The sequence below is a fragment of the Rhagoletis zephyria genome, unplaced genomic scaffold (assembly GCF_001687245.7).
Source record: "Rhagoletis zephyria isolate East Lansing unplaced genomic scaffold, Rhagoletis_zephyria_1.1 Rzeph_scaffold_03510, whole genome shotgun sequence".
In the NCBI taxonomy this organism is placed as follows: domain Eukaryota; kingdom Metazoa; phylum Arthropoda; class Insecta; order Diptera; family Tephritidae; genus Rhagoletis; species Rhagoletis zephyria.
The window spans coordinates 34,002-48,432 of NW_016160593.1; the positions used below are offsets into that span (position 1 = coordinate 34,002).

A 14,431-nucleotide genomic window follows, 5' to 3' on the forward strand; every position below is an offset into this window, starting at 1 on the left:
GCAGGTAAAAAGAGGCAGATAGAGCCTACCAATAAAATTTTCCTGGCTACTAAATAAAAAAAGGAGCAAGCAGAAAGGCAAGTAAGGCATAGGAAAACCAAAGGAAGCTCAACTTAAAAAAAAAAAAAACAACTCGTTATAACAACAACAGCAACAGCAATAGCCAACCTTCCAACAAAATGAGTAAAAAACCTACAGTCGGACCCGCGCTCCACAAAGTGATAATGGTGGGCAGTGGCGGTGTTGGCAAATCAGCATTAACACTACAATTCATGTACGACGAATTCGTGGAAGATTACGAACCAACCAAAGCAGATAGTTATAGGAAAAAGGTTTGAAAGAAAAGCTACAAAATTTAATTTGAAATTAAATGCTCAAATTTGCATACCCAATAATTTGTTTCCGCATAAAAAAAAAAACTTTGTACTTTTCAGGTCGTTTTAGATGGCGAAGAAGTACAAATAGATATATTGGATACTGCCGGACAGGAGGATTACGCTGCCATCAGAGATAATTATTTTCGCAGTGGTGAGGGTTTCCTCTGTGTCTTCTCAATCACAGACGACGAAAGCTTCCAAGCAACACAAGAATTCAGGTGAGTACATATTTATGTACATACATATGTAGCTAAATAAATGGACTCCTATATAAATATGTAAGCACATTTGCCGGCATTAACAGTTAGTGTGACCCGGCTATCCTCTTTTAAGTAAGATTTAGCATTTAATTTTATGCCATACTTAGTCCTGGAACTTTAGGTCTAATTTCGTGGTTTTTACTGACCTTTTTTAATTACGATATTCATAACAAAATTCGGGCCGGAACTAATAAAAATAAGTAGTTGTCATACTGAAAATCTTTAATAATTCAAAACCTATCGTCTACCGTTCAAAAATTACAATGGCAGAGCAAAGTGACATTTCTTTGAGAAAATAATTTCTTTACTCTTTGTAGGTCTATAAAAAATAGTACAAAGAAAATTGCTTTAAGCTATCAGTGTAGAAAATAATAATCCGTTTCGCCAAACTTGTCGAGTTGCTAAAGAGTTTTTAAGTTATGATTATATTCACTTATTTTAACTTAATTTTTCATAGGATATAACTTTTTCTTACCTTTTTTCAAAACCAGTTTAGCTTCGGTTTTCGTGAACATCTGGCCACACTGTTAATACTAGTTTTGTATTCTTAAATCCCAATCAACTTTCGGCCACTAGCATCTGTGGATATGTGCATACAATTCGCCATTAGCTATCAGCTATCGGCTTTCATTTAGCATTGTGCTATTATTTGTTGGCCAAATTGCATTCGGCGAATTAGTGAAATGTGTTGGGGAGAATGTCATTTTATTGTTGTTATTATTATTTCAGCTTTAGTGTTTTTTCTGTGACGTTTTTGTTGTTAAAATAGCTGTAATTTTGACTTTATGATTTGCGGTGCATGTCGGCGGTTACTTTCAGAATCATTAAATTTTCTATACATACAATAATTTTTTCTTAACGATTTCTTATTGGTTTTCGTGCGAAATCACCTTTTTTTAACTTTGGTTAAGAATTTACATACATATGTAGGTCAGGAGAAATTAGCTTGGAAATTTATGCAAAGTCTACAATTCGTAAGTGTTATTATATACATACATATAAACGATGAAAATACTATGTTGATTAAGTTAGTGCAAGCGTTGAAACAAGTGGCAACTTTTTGAGGTCAAAATTAATTATCCGAAATTTTTGGTATTAGTTCTTTATGCAATTTAACGGGTTTTACTTAAATGACTTAACAAATGGCGCTAAATTTTTACTGCTCCGAAACATACGAAATAATTATAATTCTACTCAAAGAAAATTTTTGGACTTATTTAGAAACGAAACATCGTACAGAAATTTTCACGTTTCTCTATTTGGGAGAGAATTTTTTTCTTAATGCATAGACAGACGGTAACCGTATATCCGGATTACCGGCACAGTTGATCTGCTCAAAATTGTGGCCGGACATACAGCAGTCATATAAATAATAAAATAAAAAATGACAATAGAATAAAATTAAATAAAGTAAAATAAAAAAAAAAAGGTTTTGGAGATGGCCGTTCCCACATTGAGGGCACATATCCTGGCTGTGCGGATTAGTCTGACTCTGTCAAAGTTCAACTTTCTGCAATAGCAAAGAGCAAAAAAAAAAGAAAAAAAAAATAGCAAAAGCAATAGCCGCTTCCTGGAAACGAGCTGCAATTGAAATCTTATTTTCTGCCAGGCGTTAGCAAACTTTTATACATTTTAAAATCTCTCGAAAAATCGACCATCAATCGCTTGAAGGACGGTCCGTGGGATTGTGCTTATTTTGATATATCTTATCGGAAAGAAGTCTGTATAGTTTAGCCCGTCGGAATGTTATTAAAACGCATCAATTAGTTCTCTAGTAGTCTTGATATGCTAATATCTTATTCAAAATTGCGAATCGGTTATCGAAAAAAATGCGTAAAATTTTTGAACAAATTAAATTTTTTTTTTCTTATATTCATTTTATTACAACCACTATTTTTTCTGATCTTGTTATGGTGGAACACAATACCTTTTCTGTTCAGTTCTTTTAATCGATTGCTGTAAATGGTGAATTGCTGACTTTAGAGTTCAGAATCAAATGTTTGACCAATCCCAGAAATGCAGCAAGATGCTCTAGGAGTTGGGCCTCGATTTTTTCTTCTTTTGCAGTGATTGTTCGACTAGAGTAGGTACATCTTTAACAATGAAATTTGTAGAACGAAATCGGTCGAAAAATCCTGGGTGGGATGAATAATGCTTTACCTAATTGATCATATTTTACTGTATTCTTGAATGATTTTTAAAATATTTGGCCTTAATGACATTTTTTTTTATCCTACGATGTACCACCAATCTGCTATTGGCCTCATTATTTACTCCAGTGAGTCAATTTTTTCTTAACGATACCAAAAAGGCACCACACCTTTAAAGCCATAAAACTGCTATGAAGCATATAAAACGGCAGCACCAGCAAAAGGCCAAAGTCAGTGACAGGACGAAAAGCCTTGTAGGCAGGCAGATTGACGGCTTCGACCTTAATGGCGGCATGTCACGTAAACAACACGTCAAATGTTTGCATAACTTCCGCATATGAAAACGCATACATACATACATACATCTGTTGTACATACGTCTGAAGCGCATTCCTTATTGATCCACAATACTGCGGCGTCAACTTGACGCGCCCTTCAGTCAAAGTTAACAAACTCTGTGAAAAACATACATATATCTAAGCGCTTAGTACTGAGCGGCAGGTGCATCACTTACATATATGCATACGCAATAAAGCACGTTTACATGTTTGTTTGGTCTTTTGTATGTAATTTACTCTTCAATTAGACATGTTTTTCCACCTGTCACAAAGTGTGGGTGGTGGTGTGTAAAGGGACATATGACGTAAGTTTATTCCTTACTACCAGGAAAGGTTGCCACAGAAACGACTTGCTACTTTCGAAAATATGGCAACAGGTACATAACTTCAAGCGACACATATGTAAGTACATGCATACATAAGTGATCGCTACTTATGAGAAAGCATTATATATGTATAAATGTATGTATTTGCTATAAGAGAAGGTGAAAATTCTTGATAGGGTTCAAAAGAGGCCATTAGGCTGAAAGTTATGTACATACTACATTTAAAATGACTCTAGCGAGTCATAAAAGGATACTTTAATTCGCTCCACCCTCTGTTTGAGCCATTCTGTTGTTTGAGGTGGATGATTTATATTCCTAAATATGCAACTATATATGCACATACGTATACATAATGTACGTTTTTTTTTTTTTTTTTTTTGTATAAATTCGTCAGTTACAAATGTAACTGTTTGAGCTAGTAATAGTGTATGTGTGTAACTTTTAGACCGTTGATTAAATAACCCAACAACCGGTCCATAACCTAGAAAAATATGCTTAAAAAATTAATTGACGCTTGACCAATAGCCAGGTTTATCATTATTTTTAAAACTGCATAACTGTAGTAAGTAGCTGCGTGGTTAGAGGAGCGCACTTACACTCGGTATGGTCCAGACCCAGCTAAATACCCATTATAGTAGTGAGAAATTTGAATAACCTCGATGTTATTTTGCTATGGAAAAGCGTTTCATAGACCGCCGTTTGGGAGTGGCGCACAAAGTAAATTCCTCACAAAAATTGCGACCAAACGTGGTAATAACGATATAGAGTGGGGAAATAGTAAATTCTGCAACATTTTATTAAAATTCGGTACCTTAGCTTTAGACATAAAATTTAAAATCTAAAAGATAGTCAAAATCGACAAACTGCCACGCCCACCAGCCATAAAGAAATTTGGTTTTTCAGTTATTCAGTGGTGTAGCGGTCGATGGTAACAGCCCCTAAAACCGCGAGTTCACACATCTGCATATCGTGTGTGTCGATTCGAGCCCAGGATTATCAGAGGAGCTAGTATGGTTGGACTTGGTTCCTCAACTCTCGTTTGGCACTCTTTCCTCGCGTAATCGTTTACATACATAATAAGTAATAATATTATTTTGGCGCTTACATTTTTTGCTAAGTGTGTGGCGGAGCTCTTATTCCAACTTGTGTAGTGCGCCTTAATGTTGTTACACAAATGGATATATATTTTTACTCCGCTTCCGAACGGAAAATGGATTTTAAGAGAAGCTTTCATGGCAGAAATACACTCGGAGGTTTGCCATTGCCTGCCCCAACTTCCCCACTGTAAAGCGATGTAATAATTTTACATTAGCGCGGAGACACTTCCGTGAAATTTATCGATAATACTGATCTAGTTTTTTAAGACCCCACCATTTTAAATACAGGGAGTATTTTGAATGCACATACATACATACATTTAAACTGGCAATATGGCAAGTATTTTTTTCTTTTTTGCGTTCGCCATAATGCCAACACCTAACTGAGCCACACTTAGTTTTCATTGAATATTTTATGTAGTCGTGCGATTTTCCAAATATCTAACACGCTTTTCCACAAATATAGACAAAACAAAACGCGTATAGCAAAAAGGAAAGCGAAAATTCTACAAAAACTAAACAAACAATAAATAAAACTGGCATCCGACGTGCGTGTGCATGCAACTACACACCTATGTAGATAGGTATGTTTGTACAATTGAATCTATCGGCCGGTTTGCTGTCGACTTGTGATTGCTGTCTAAAATATAAACTTGAGATTGGGCGTATATGTACCTCCTGCTGTTGCTGCTACTGCTTCCAGCTGTATAGGCTCTTTTAGATTTTCTTTTATTTTTATTTTTATTATTTTTTACTTCTAATATCCACATTCGCATTGTCGGCCGTTTTTGCCGCTTTGCTGTTGTCTCGAAGTGGTTTTTGCGTTTGCAATCTAACATACATATATGTACGTAAGTCTCTTTACTGACAGTCGGCCGTGTTCACATGGTGGATTTAATTGACTGCGAAAAAAATAAAACGTTTGAAATTTCAAGTACTTATAAAACTACGAGTGTTGTTGGTTTTTTTTTAGAATTTCCATAGCTCATTGGCCACATGAGTCAGTTCTCGATAAATTGCGGTTGATTACAAAAAAAAAGACGTCAAACAAATATTTGTGTTCACACATAAACGCTAGTTGATTTTGGCTGGGGTTCAGTTATGCTTTGGTGTTGCCTGTATCTAGTACTTTATCCATGGTCAATGAATCATTTTCTATTGATACAATACCATAAAATGCATCATAGCTTACATAGAGTGGGAAACGCTATTTATGTTGCATGAAAAAAGTTTAAAATTTTGAGGTTTGCTTAAAGAGCGTACACACTAGGGATGTTAATTTTTTCGATTTTTATNTAGCTTACATAGAGTGGGAAACGCTATTTATGTTGCATGAAAAAAGTTTATCCGGTATGCGTTAAATTTTGAGGTTTGCTTAAAGAGCGTACACACTAGGGATGTTCATTTTTTCGATTTTTACNGTGGGAAACGCTATTTATGTTGCATGAAAAAAGTTTAAAATTTTGAGGTTTGCTTAAAGAGCGTACACACTAGGGATGTTAATTTTTTCGATTTTTATGACCCAGGGATTTTCGAGATCTCGTTTATATAATCCCTGGATTATTACCGGGTTTAGATATTCAATATTTTTCAACAAGTACACAAAGCAAATGAAGATAAAATGCCTTTCGCTTCTTTAGTTCACTATTCAAAAGAGGAAAAAAGGACAAAGAGGAATATTTATGCATGTTAGCTTCTCAATAGTAAACTAGCGAGACATTCCCGCCAATGAGATGGCTAAATCAATGCATTCTAGAAATTAAAGTGAAGCGATTGATATTTTTTCATGATTTCTTGTTAACTTCTGGGGTAAAAATTTTTTTGCTGGGTTGTCCTGGTAGAAGAGCATTGCTTCGCCAAATGCAGTAGTATCGTTCTAATAAATTTCGAATCTGTCCATGTTAAAAAATGCATTAAAATTGCTTTTATTTTAATTTTAATTTTAGTACATTGTTAACATTTTTTACTAAAATTTAACTTATTATTATAACATAATATTATTTAATAAATTGTTTTCATTAAACTTAACTTAATTTTATTTTATTGAATTGAATTGAATTTTATTTTATTTCGTTATATCTTTCCAAGTTATTTTTATTTATTTCATATCATTTCCCTTAATTTATTTTATTTTATTTTATTTTATTTTATTTTATTTTATTTTACTTTATTTTATTTTATTTTGTTTTATCTTATTTTATTTTTAATTTACTAAGCATTAAAATTAATATACTAAATTCAATTTTACTTTTCCAGGGAACAAATATTACGTGTGAAAAATGACGAAAGCATACCGTTCCTGTTGGTGGGTAACAAATGCGATTTGAGCGACAAACGTAAAGTGCCGCTAAACGAATGCCAGGCACGCGCCCAACAATGGCAGGTGCCCTATGTGGAGACCTCCGCTAAAACGCGTGAAAACGTAGACAAGGTAAGCACTTCGTAGTGTGATGTTTGCGAATAGTGTGTATGTGCAAATAAAAAATAGGTTCCTTAGCAATCAATTGACGTTGTCTTGCAACTCTAAAGAAAAAACTACGCAACTACGTCATTTTGCTGTGCTGCGTTTATTTGTAGTAGTTCTTCTTTTAATTTCTTGTCACCTACGTTTTATTTCACTCCATTGATTTACACTTTTCCTTTAATTTTCACATGACTGCAGTTCACAGTTGTTGCCCCACCTCCTTTTTATAGCGTATATACATACGCACATATTTGCGAAATTTCCTTTGACCCCCTTCTTTATGCGCAAAAACAATATTGCAAAATTATTAAATAAAAAAAGTATATACATACATGTAAATCGTTTGCCAATCATTGTGCTTTCTCGCAATTGCCAATTGTATTTATATGCGCCCTTTTGTTGTTGTCCTTTTTATGTTGTACTATTTCATTAATTGTTATTTATTCATTAATTTTTAATTTGCATTTGTTTGTTGTAGTGCAAATTACATTCACACAAAGACACAATACGCGATAGCACATGCGCGCATTTTGTACTAAGCTATGTGTAAACGTAGGCTTAAAATAACACAAAAATAATAAATATGAAAGTTACGTACGTGCATATGTATTTGTAGTCACCGGCATAGCCATAATAAATAACCATTTGTTGCTCTCATTTTCTTTGTCGTTGTCCTACAACTCGATTGCACCGACGATTCAGAACACCATACAGATTAGTTTATGTTTAGTTTTCACTTTTTATACTCAAAAAACATTTCTCATTTACACTTATAACAGCTTTGCCATTTGAGGCTAGAAATTTAAGAATTAGACTAGATTATACATTGCAATTAAACGAAAAATTGGTAGCTTAACAACGCCGCGGCAGTTGTTTCGCGAAATGGGTTATTTTTATATTTATGTTTCCAGGACTCTCGAATAGGCCATGGTAAACTCGTCTTCACACACATATGTGCTTAAGATCCTACATATAAAGTTTGCAGTTTGGGTGATCGAAATCTGAAAAGGAAAATTTTACTAATTTTATATTTCAAAGTTTTAGATTTTCGTCTTGCATAGTATTCTCAAGAGATTATAAACTAGCCGAAATTACTAAATATGTTTGCTGGCGCCCTAGCTATGCCTGTTTGAAATTCGTTAAAGCATCTCAAAAACAAATGAAAATCTTCTTCAAAAGACCCACTATTACCGAGGCATCGGTGGTAGTAATATCGACCTGCGTCAGCATACGTCTTGAAAAACAAAAAAACATTTTAAGGGCCGCTCAAAGAGGATGATCACTTCCAAGGAGTCAAGGAGTATGGTTGCGGATAATATTGTAAACCAGATGATTGTTGAATTGTAGGCAGCACGAAGTCTCGATTGACTTGAGAGCATAATTTCCAACAGTTTCTATGAGAATAGAAATGTTCTGTGGTCTCAGCCGACCTTAAACTCTTAGTTAATTCGTGATTAAACAGAGAATTCAGGTCGTTCGTCCATTTTTCCGGCGAAAAAACACAGGACAGAGTGTAAGACGTTGCAGATCTGAACAGTGTGGTAAATATGCCGCGAATTGATGGACAAAATATATACTATACTCAGTAAGACGCTTGTGCTTGGTGTATTCTGAACGTCTCTTCGCCATATTCATAAACTTGTGCCCGTGTATGCCATAATCGAAGGTCAACCAGCCTTGCACCACCTTAAAATATGCAAACCTTGAGCTGGCTCGTGAGACCTGCGTCACTATATCATACTTACTATTTTTTAGATTTTAAACCAAAAATATATTTTTTAATTTTAAACCAAAAGTTCCCTGTAATTTCAGCAGAAATCAGTAATTTTTGATTTTTTACGACTATACAAAATTTAAATGTTGCGAAACTTTAGAAATTTTATTGAGTCTTTAAAATTATCTCGGCATAGTTCTGAATATTTTGTCGCGAACTTTCCCGAAAGATTTTTGAATTTCTTGAAATTTTTCGCGTTTTTTTTTTTTGTTTTTTTTTAGGTCATTGTATTTTTCAAGGTTTTAGTACCAACGGTGTTTTGAAATGTCGCGATTCTTTCTTCGGATTGTTAAGGAATTTTTGAGATCGTACAAAATTTTTTGTCGGGACAGTTCAGAATTTTTCCGGGATTCTTCGTGTTTTATAAATCGGAAATTTTTCAGGATTTTTGATAACATTTGGGGTTTTTCGAAAACTATCAGGTGCAACAGTACATTAACTTGGCTTTTTATGAACGTCTAGAAAGTATAAAGAAATTCCATCCAAGAAAATTTAAAATTTCACTCACTAAAGTGGACCACTTTTTATAAGAAAAAGGATACCTTCTCTGGTTAAGTAGAGCTATCCATAATAGGCTCAGAACAAAGACTTGTCCAGCTTGTAAGGAAACCACTTACAATACAAACCTTTTCTTCAACTGTCTACGCAAAATTGACTCAGCCAATATAACTTTGGCCTGAACCACATTGAAACCTCGCGCTTCCTAGTCCTACCATTATTCCAGCTAGACAACAACGATAGTAGCTTAATCTAAATCCCTGCAGATATATTGGGCGATATCGCTAAGACACGGACTTCGACAAACTTAAGTATGCGGTTCCAACGTGGAAGACCCATCAGATGCTACATATCGAGGCCTGGGATCAACGGTTCAGCTATGCTCCTGTCGGTAGACCCATTCTTATTCATTGGTATTTTGCGCGGTCATACAAGATTTTCTCAATTTCTTAAGGTGATATGAAGAACGAACATCCAACATTTACCGCTTAGCCTGCATAAGCTTCCCTGTGCCATAAGTGGGTTCGGTTGAAAATGCCACACATACATACATAAGTGGTCGTCAAATAGTATACTGTGTTGAGAGTAAAAGTAGTACACATATATATAGTTTTGGTTCAATGATCAAGGCTATTTAGGGGAGTATCAAGAGAAATTATTACAGATGTGCCTTGCAGGTGAAGAGCAAATGAGTTGGCTAGAACAACAACAAAGTTAAATATAATATGAGCTAATTAAAAAACCATAGAAACAAAGTATTATTTCCAAACACCACAAAAACGGTTGAATTAATTTCTCCCACCATCTTAATTTTCAACAACAGCACAACCAATTGGCAAAATCTTTTTTTGTTTTGGTTTTTTTTTCAAGTATTCTTACATTTATTTTGCAGTAGCCTTGCATAGTTTATATATTTTGTTTAGAAATTTTCAATTTTGTTTGCCGTAATTTATCGCTTACTGTAAGAATAAACGAACAAAAATAAGAAACAAAATAAGTAACAAAAACAATACGCATAACGAATTGTGTGCTTCTCTCTATAAACGTTGTTTTCTTCTCTTTTCCTCTCTGCTCTCTTTTCTTCGTCTCATGCAGGTATTTTTTGATTTGATGCGCGAAATAAGATCCCGCAAAACCGAAGATTCGAAAGCGACTAGTGGGCGTGCTAAAGACAGATGCAAGAAGCGGAGACTTAAGTGTACACTACTTTAGGCGTATTTCTAGGTGCATAAGCCAGACTTTAAGCCAATAATAAAAAAAATTAAACAAACAAAAAAAAAACAGAAAAATGCGAAAACAAAAACAAATACACTCATGAACAAATACAATGGTAAAGAAGCGAACAAAGCAAAATAAAAGCCCCTAACTCGTACTTTCCCCATCCACAAAGACATCACATCGAATTGATAACAATACCTAGCTGATATACATATGAAATGTGTAACTACAGAAATCCTAATCGAAATATGTACTGAGAAAATTGTTTGTAGTATGTACCACCTCTTCTTCCTGTTTTTTTTCTTTTGTAATATCAAATGAAATTCGTTTGAAACCTTTTGAAGTTTATTCTGGTTGCTTGGACATAAACGCTTTTACCTACCTACTAATTTGTAAATTGTAGAAATACCAATTGCGTTTTAGTCGCTTTTTTTAAATTTAGTTGGCCTTTTATTGATCTAAGTTGCTTGAATTGCTTTATTTTTATTTTTGTTTTGTGTGAATTTCGTATTATAAGTTGTAAGAAACATTTAAGTATTTTGCATGCATGACTAACCTACTAATAACTACTAGCTCGTTTTAAATTTCTTTAAGATGCTATTGCTCAATCGCTCAATGCCGATGCAATGTGATCAGTCAGAAGCTGCTAAAATAGTGAATAAAAAAGTGAGCGCTTTTTTTAACGGAAAATAATTATTCAGTTGGACCTGAGGTAGTCAAATAATCGTGATTATGTAGCACATATGTAGATTGTATTAAATAATGTACATAGATTATATGAATCAAATATAAACAAGATTTATTGTTCTGTTCCTCAGCAACTATATAAGGTTGGGATCCGTTGGTTTAAGCTGCTTAGTCTTTGGAACTTTCTCACTTCTTCACTGCGTCAAAAATATGCATACCCACCCGTTTTGTCGATTTTATTTATTTATATTTTCTATACCAAATGTTTCCCTTTTTTATACAAATGTAGGATACTCAACAGGGAAAACCACAATAGTCAATTTCTTTAACTGCATACAAAACTTGGGAGAAAATGCAAGAAATACCAAGGAATTTTAAATTTTCGATTCGATTTCATAGAAAAATGTTGAGTATGCAGTTTTGTAGCCCATTATATTTGTACGTACCTTTGATTGTAGAGATTTTTTTTTTTTCGCTGAGGGCATTGCGTAATAAAAGAAAAATAAAAATAATTGTGTTCAGGCGTTATGTGGAAGAAAATAAGCAACACGCTCGGCAAAGAAATTCAAGGGTAATTTGTCGGAACTTGAAATTTGCACTGTATTAAAATTGAATGGGCTATAAAACTGCATACTCAAAAATTTTCCAAGATATCAAATTGAAAAATTTAAAATTTCACTGAAAATGTCTTAGTATTTCTTGCATTTTTTCGAGTTCTGTATGACATTAAAAAAAAGAATTGATTCCATTGGTTTTTGCTGCTGAATGAACTATATTTTTTATAAAAAAAAAATAAGAAAAATTTGGTATGGAAAATATAAATAAATAAAATCGTGAAAACGTCACGGTATGTATGTATATTTTTGAAGCTGACTGCTTCTAAATACATACATACGTCCAAAGTGACTAACGGGCCTGTTCTAAACTACTGTGCGACAATATTCTCGCAGGGTACTAGTAGGTTAGTAGTGGAACCTGTCAGAACACTACACTACGGACAACCATGCCTCGATGCACATTGCATCATAAACAACCTTCGGACTCGGCAGAGAACATATATGTGAATGTCATAATCGGAATGCAGTGCATTCAATGCAATCACCATCTGTAGCAGAGGAAGAGCTTCAGCTGCCCCGACTGACCTCCCCCTTTGGACTGACCTCAGCGAACTGGGCGTTTTCTCTTTGAAACTATTATACTGGAATCCAAAATTGGTGGATATAGGTATATACATATGTTCTGTTACCCGTTAATACGAGCATCTCCATCAGGAAAGATTCAATAAATTTTGCGATCTTATTCCACTAAGTGGGGAGAAAAAACGCAATTTATTGTGCGAAACCTGATTATCTTAATTCGGAGGAGCATTTCCATTGTTAGTCTCTTGCTCATTGAATGCATACGACCTGCTTTAAATGATATCGAGCGCCTTTGAAAAAAGCAGAATACATTCGTCGTTGTCACTTACTCGGTAGATCGTAGCAGTAACAATGAGAGTTGTCATTAGTGGGGCGTGGATTTTATCCAGTTTTTGCGCCATAGTTTTGGACGCAGTAGTTAAGACAATAGTCATGCAATGAAGTTTGTCACTGGCGTGCGAATCAGACCGAAAGTCGATAATGAAATAAATGGTGCATAGTTCTAGGCTGAATGCACAAGCCATTTTTGCATTTGTGACTACAGGAAGAAGGCTCAGGAAGGCGTTGTAATATTTACTAAAATACGAATTTGTAAAAACTTACCTGTAATATTTCATATTTGCTTACAAATACCAAGTAGCTGTGTATAAGTTATTAACGCTTGCTTAGCAGATTGGATTAAAATCATATTAAATACACTTATTTTCATATTAAAAAGGGGCATCTCCTTCCATCTCTCAATCAATCCTACTATCGTATCCTTTTGTGCTAATCCCACTACTGTTTTCTCTAAGGTTTTTGGTTTTATTTATAGCTGTGTACATTTTTTATTTCCTTTGAATTTTTTGTTTCTTTTCTAAACATCTATTATTTCATCATTTTGTATACATGTTTATTAAGGAGTAGTATGTATTTGATAGTATTGCATTTCAAGTTACTTTATTTTGTTCAACAAAAAAACAAAATACTAAACTCATTTTCATTTTACCTACTGACATGCCACAAGCCACAAAAATTTATTTGAAACACTTTTACTAAAGTCGTATATTTTCTTTTTATTGCGCGCAGGTATTTTATGATCTAATCAGGGATATTTCATCACGAAAGAAGCAACGTCAGTCCGATGTGCGACAGCCGCCAAAAACCAAATCTCACTGCTGCCAACTGCTCTAATAATCATGAGAGAGAAATAAAATCACAATTAAAAATTACAAAAATGTAACGACGCCGCTGAATACAAGCTATAAATGCCGATAATAACTATGATAATGACGACGAATGTATAAAAAAAACAATACTATATTACAAAAAACTACAGTCCTTCAGGAAGAGAAAGAACTTTTGAAAAAAAAGGAAAATAAAAATGCTATGCGAAATATACGCGAGCACATCTCGGACAAGCTGTTGCATAGAAAAGCAAAAACAACTCAATTTATGCATAGATTTGTAAAAAAAGAAACTCTGAAGCACATTAACATATATGTATGTACATGCGACTGTATTTGTAGGAGAAAAAGCAATTACATATAAACCCAATTCACGCATTGTATTGTATGGCATTCAAAACAAGAAAAAAAAAATGAAGAAACAACCAAAATATACTACATACTTACATAAACCTTGCAGACTTTATTAATCATATATCTATATATACAGATATGTATTATTAAAAAAACAAGCGCATACATACATGCATACATACATACATGGTTACTTACTTACATCCGTACATACCAATTTCAAACCAATATACATAAGTTTCAATTTGTATTGTAAATTAAGCTTAAGCCGAACACAATATGTTTTATAGACATAGTACATACATGCCTATGTTTTACGTGCATTGTGTACAGAAATAAACTGCTCTTTTCAATTGTAAAAAAAAACAAAAAAAAAAAACGAAAAAATGTTGTATCATAATAGTTTCGCAAAATGTTTAATTTAATTACACAATAGTTGCAAGCTTTATGTATTTTATAATTACATACTATGTAAGAGGGGTCATCCAAATGTAATGATAAATGGTTACAAATAAAAATCTAAAAAATACTAAATTTCCTACTCTCATACTCGTATCCGTGGGATGACCGTCGGTTTTAGAAG

General features: G+C 33.9%; 1 protein-coding gene across 3 annotated transcripts in view; it reads left to right on the plus strand.

Annotated features, from left to right (window-relative positions):
• Rala (Ras-like protein A) overlaps nucleotides 1–14,214 on the plus strand; it is a 45,879-nt gene extending 31,665 nt beyond the window's left edge. The window contains exons 2-6 of one of the 3 annotated variants that reach the window (XM_017624141.1): nucleotides 5–332; nucleotides 435–595; nucleotides 6,805–6,979; nucleotides 10,380–10,508; nucleotides 13,397–13,518. In XM_017624141.1, coding sequence (XP_017479630.1) covers nucleotides 180–332; nucleotides 435–595; nucleotides 6,805–6,979; nucleotides 10,380–10,496 — 606 coding nt within the window. In that variant the 5' untranslated portion in view covers nucleotides 5–179 and the 3' untranslated portion in view covers nucleotides 10,497–10,508; nucleotides 13,397–13,518. Of the gene's footprint in view, nucleotides 1–4; nucleotides 333–434; nucleotides 596–6,804; nucleotides 6,980–10,379; nucleotides 10,598–13,396 lie in introns of those variants that run through there. The other 2 variants (XM_017624142.1, XM_017624140.1) reach the window with 2 other exon arrangements.
• Nucleotides 14,215–14,431: the final 217 nt, after the last annotated feature.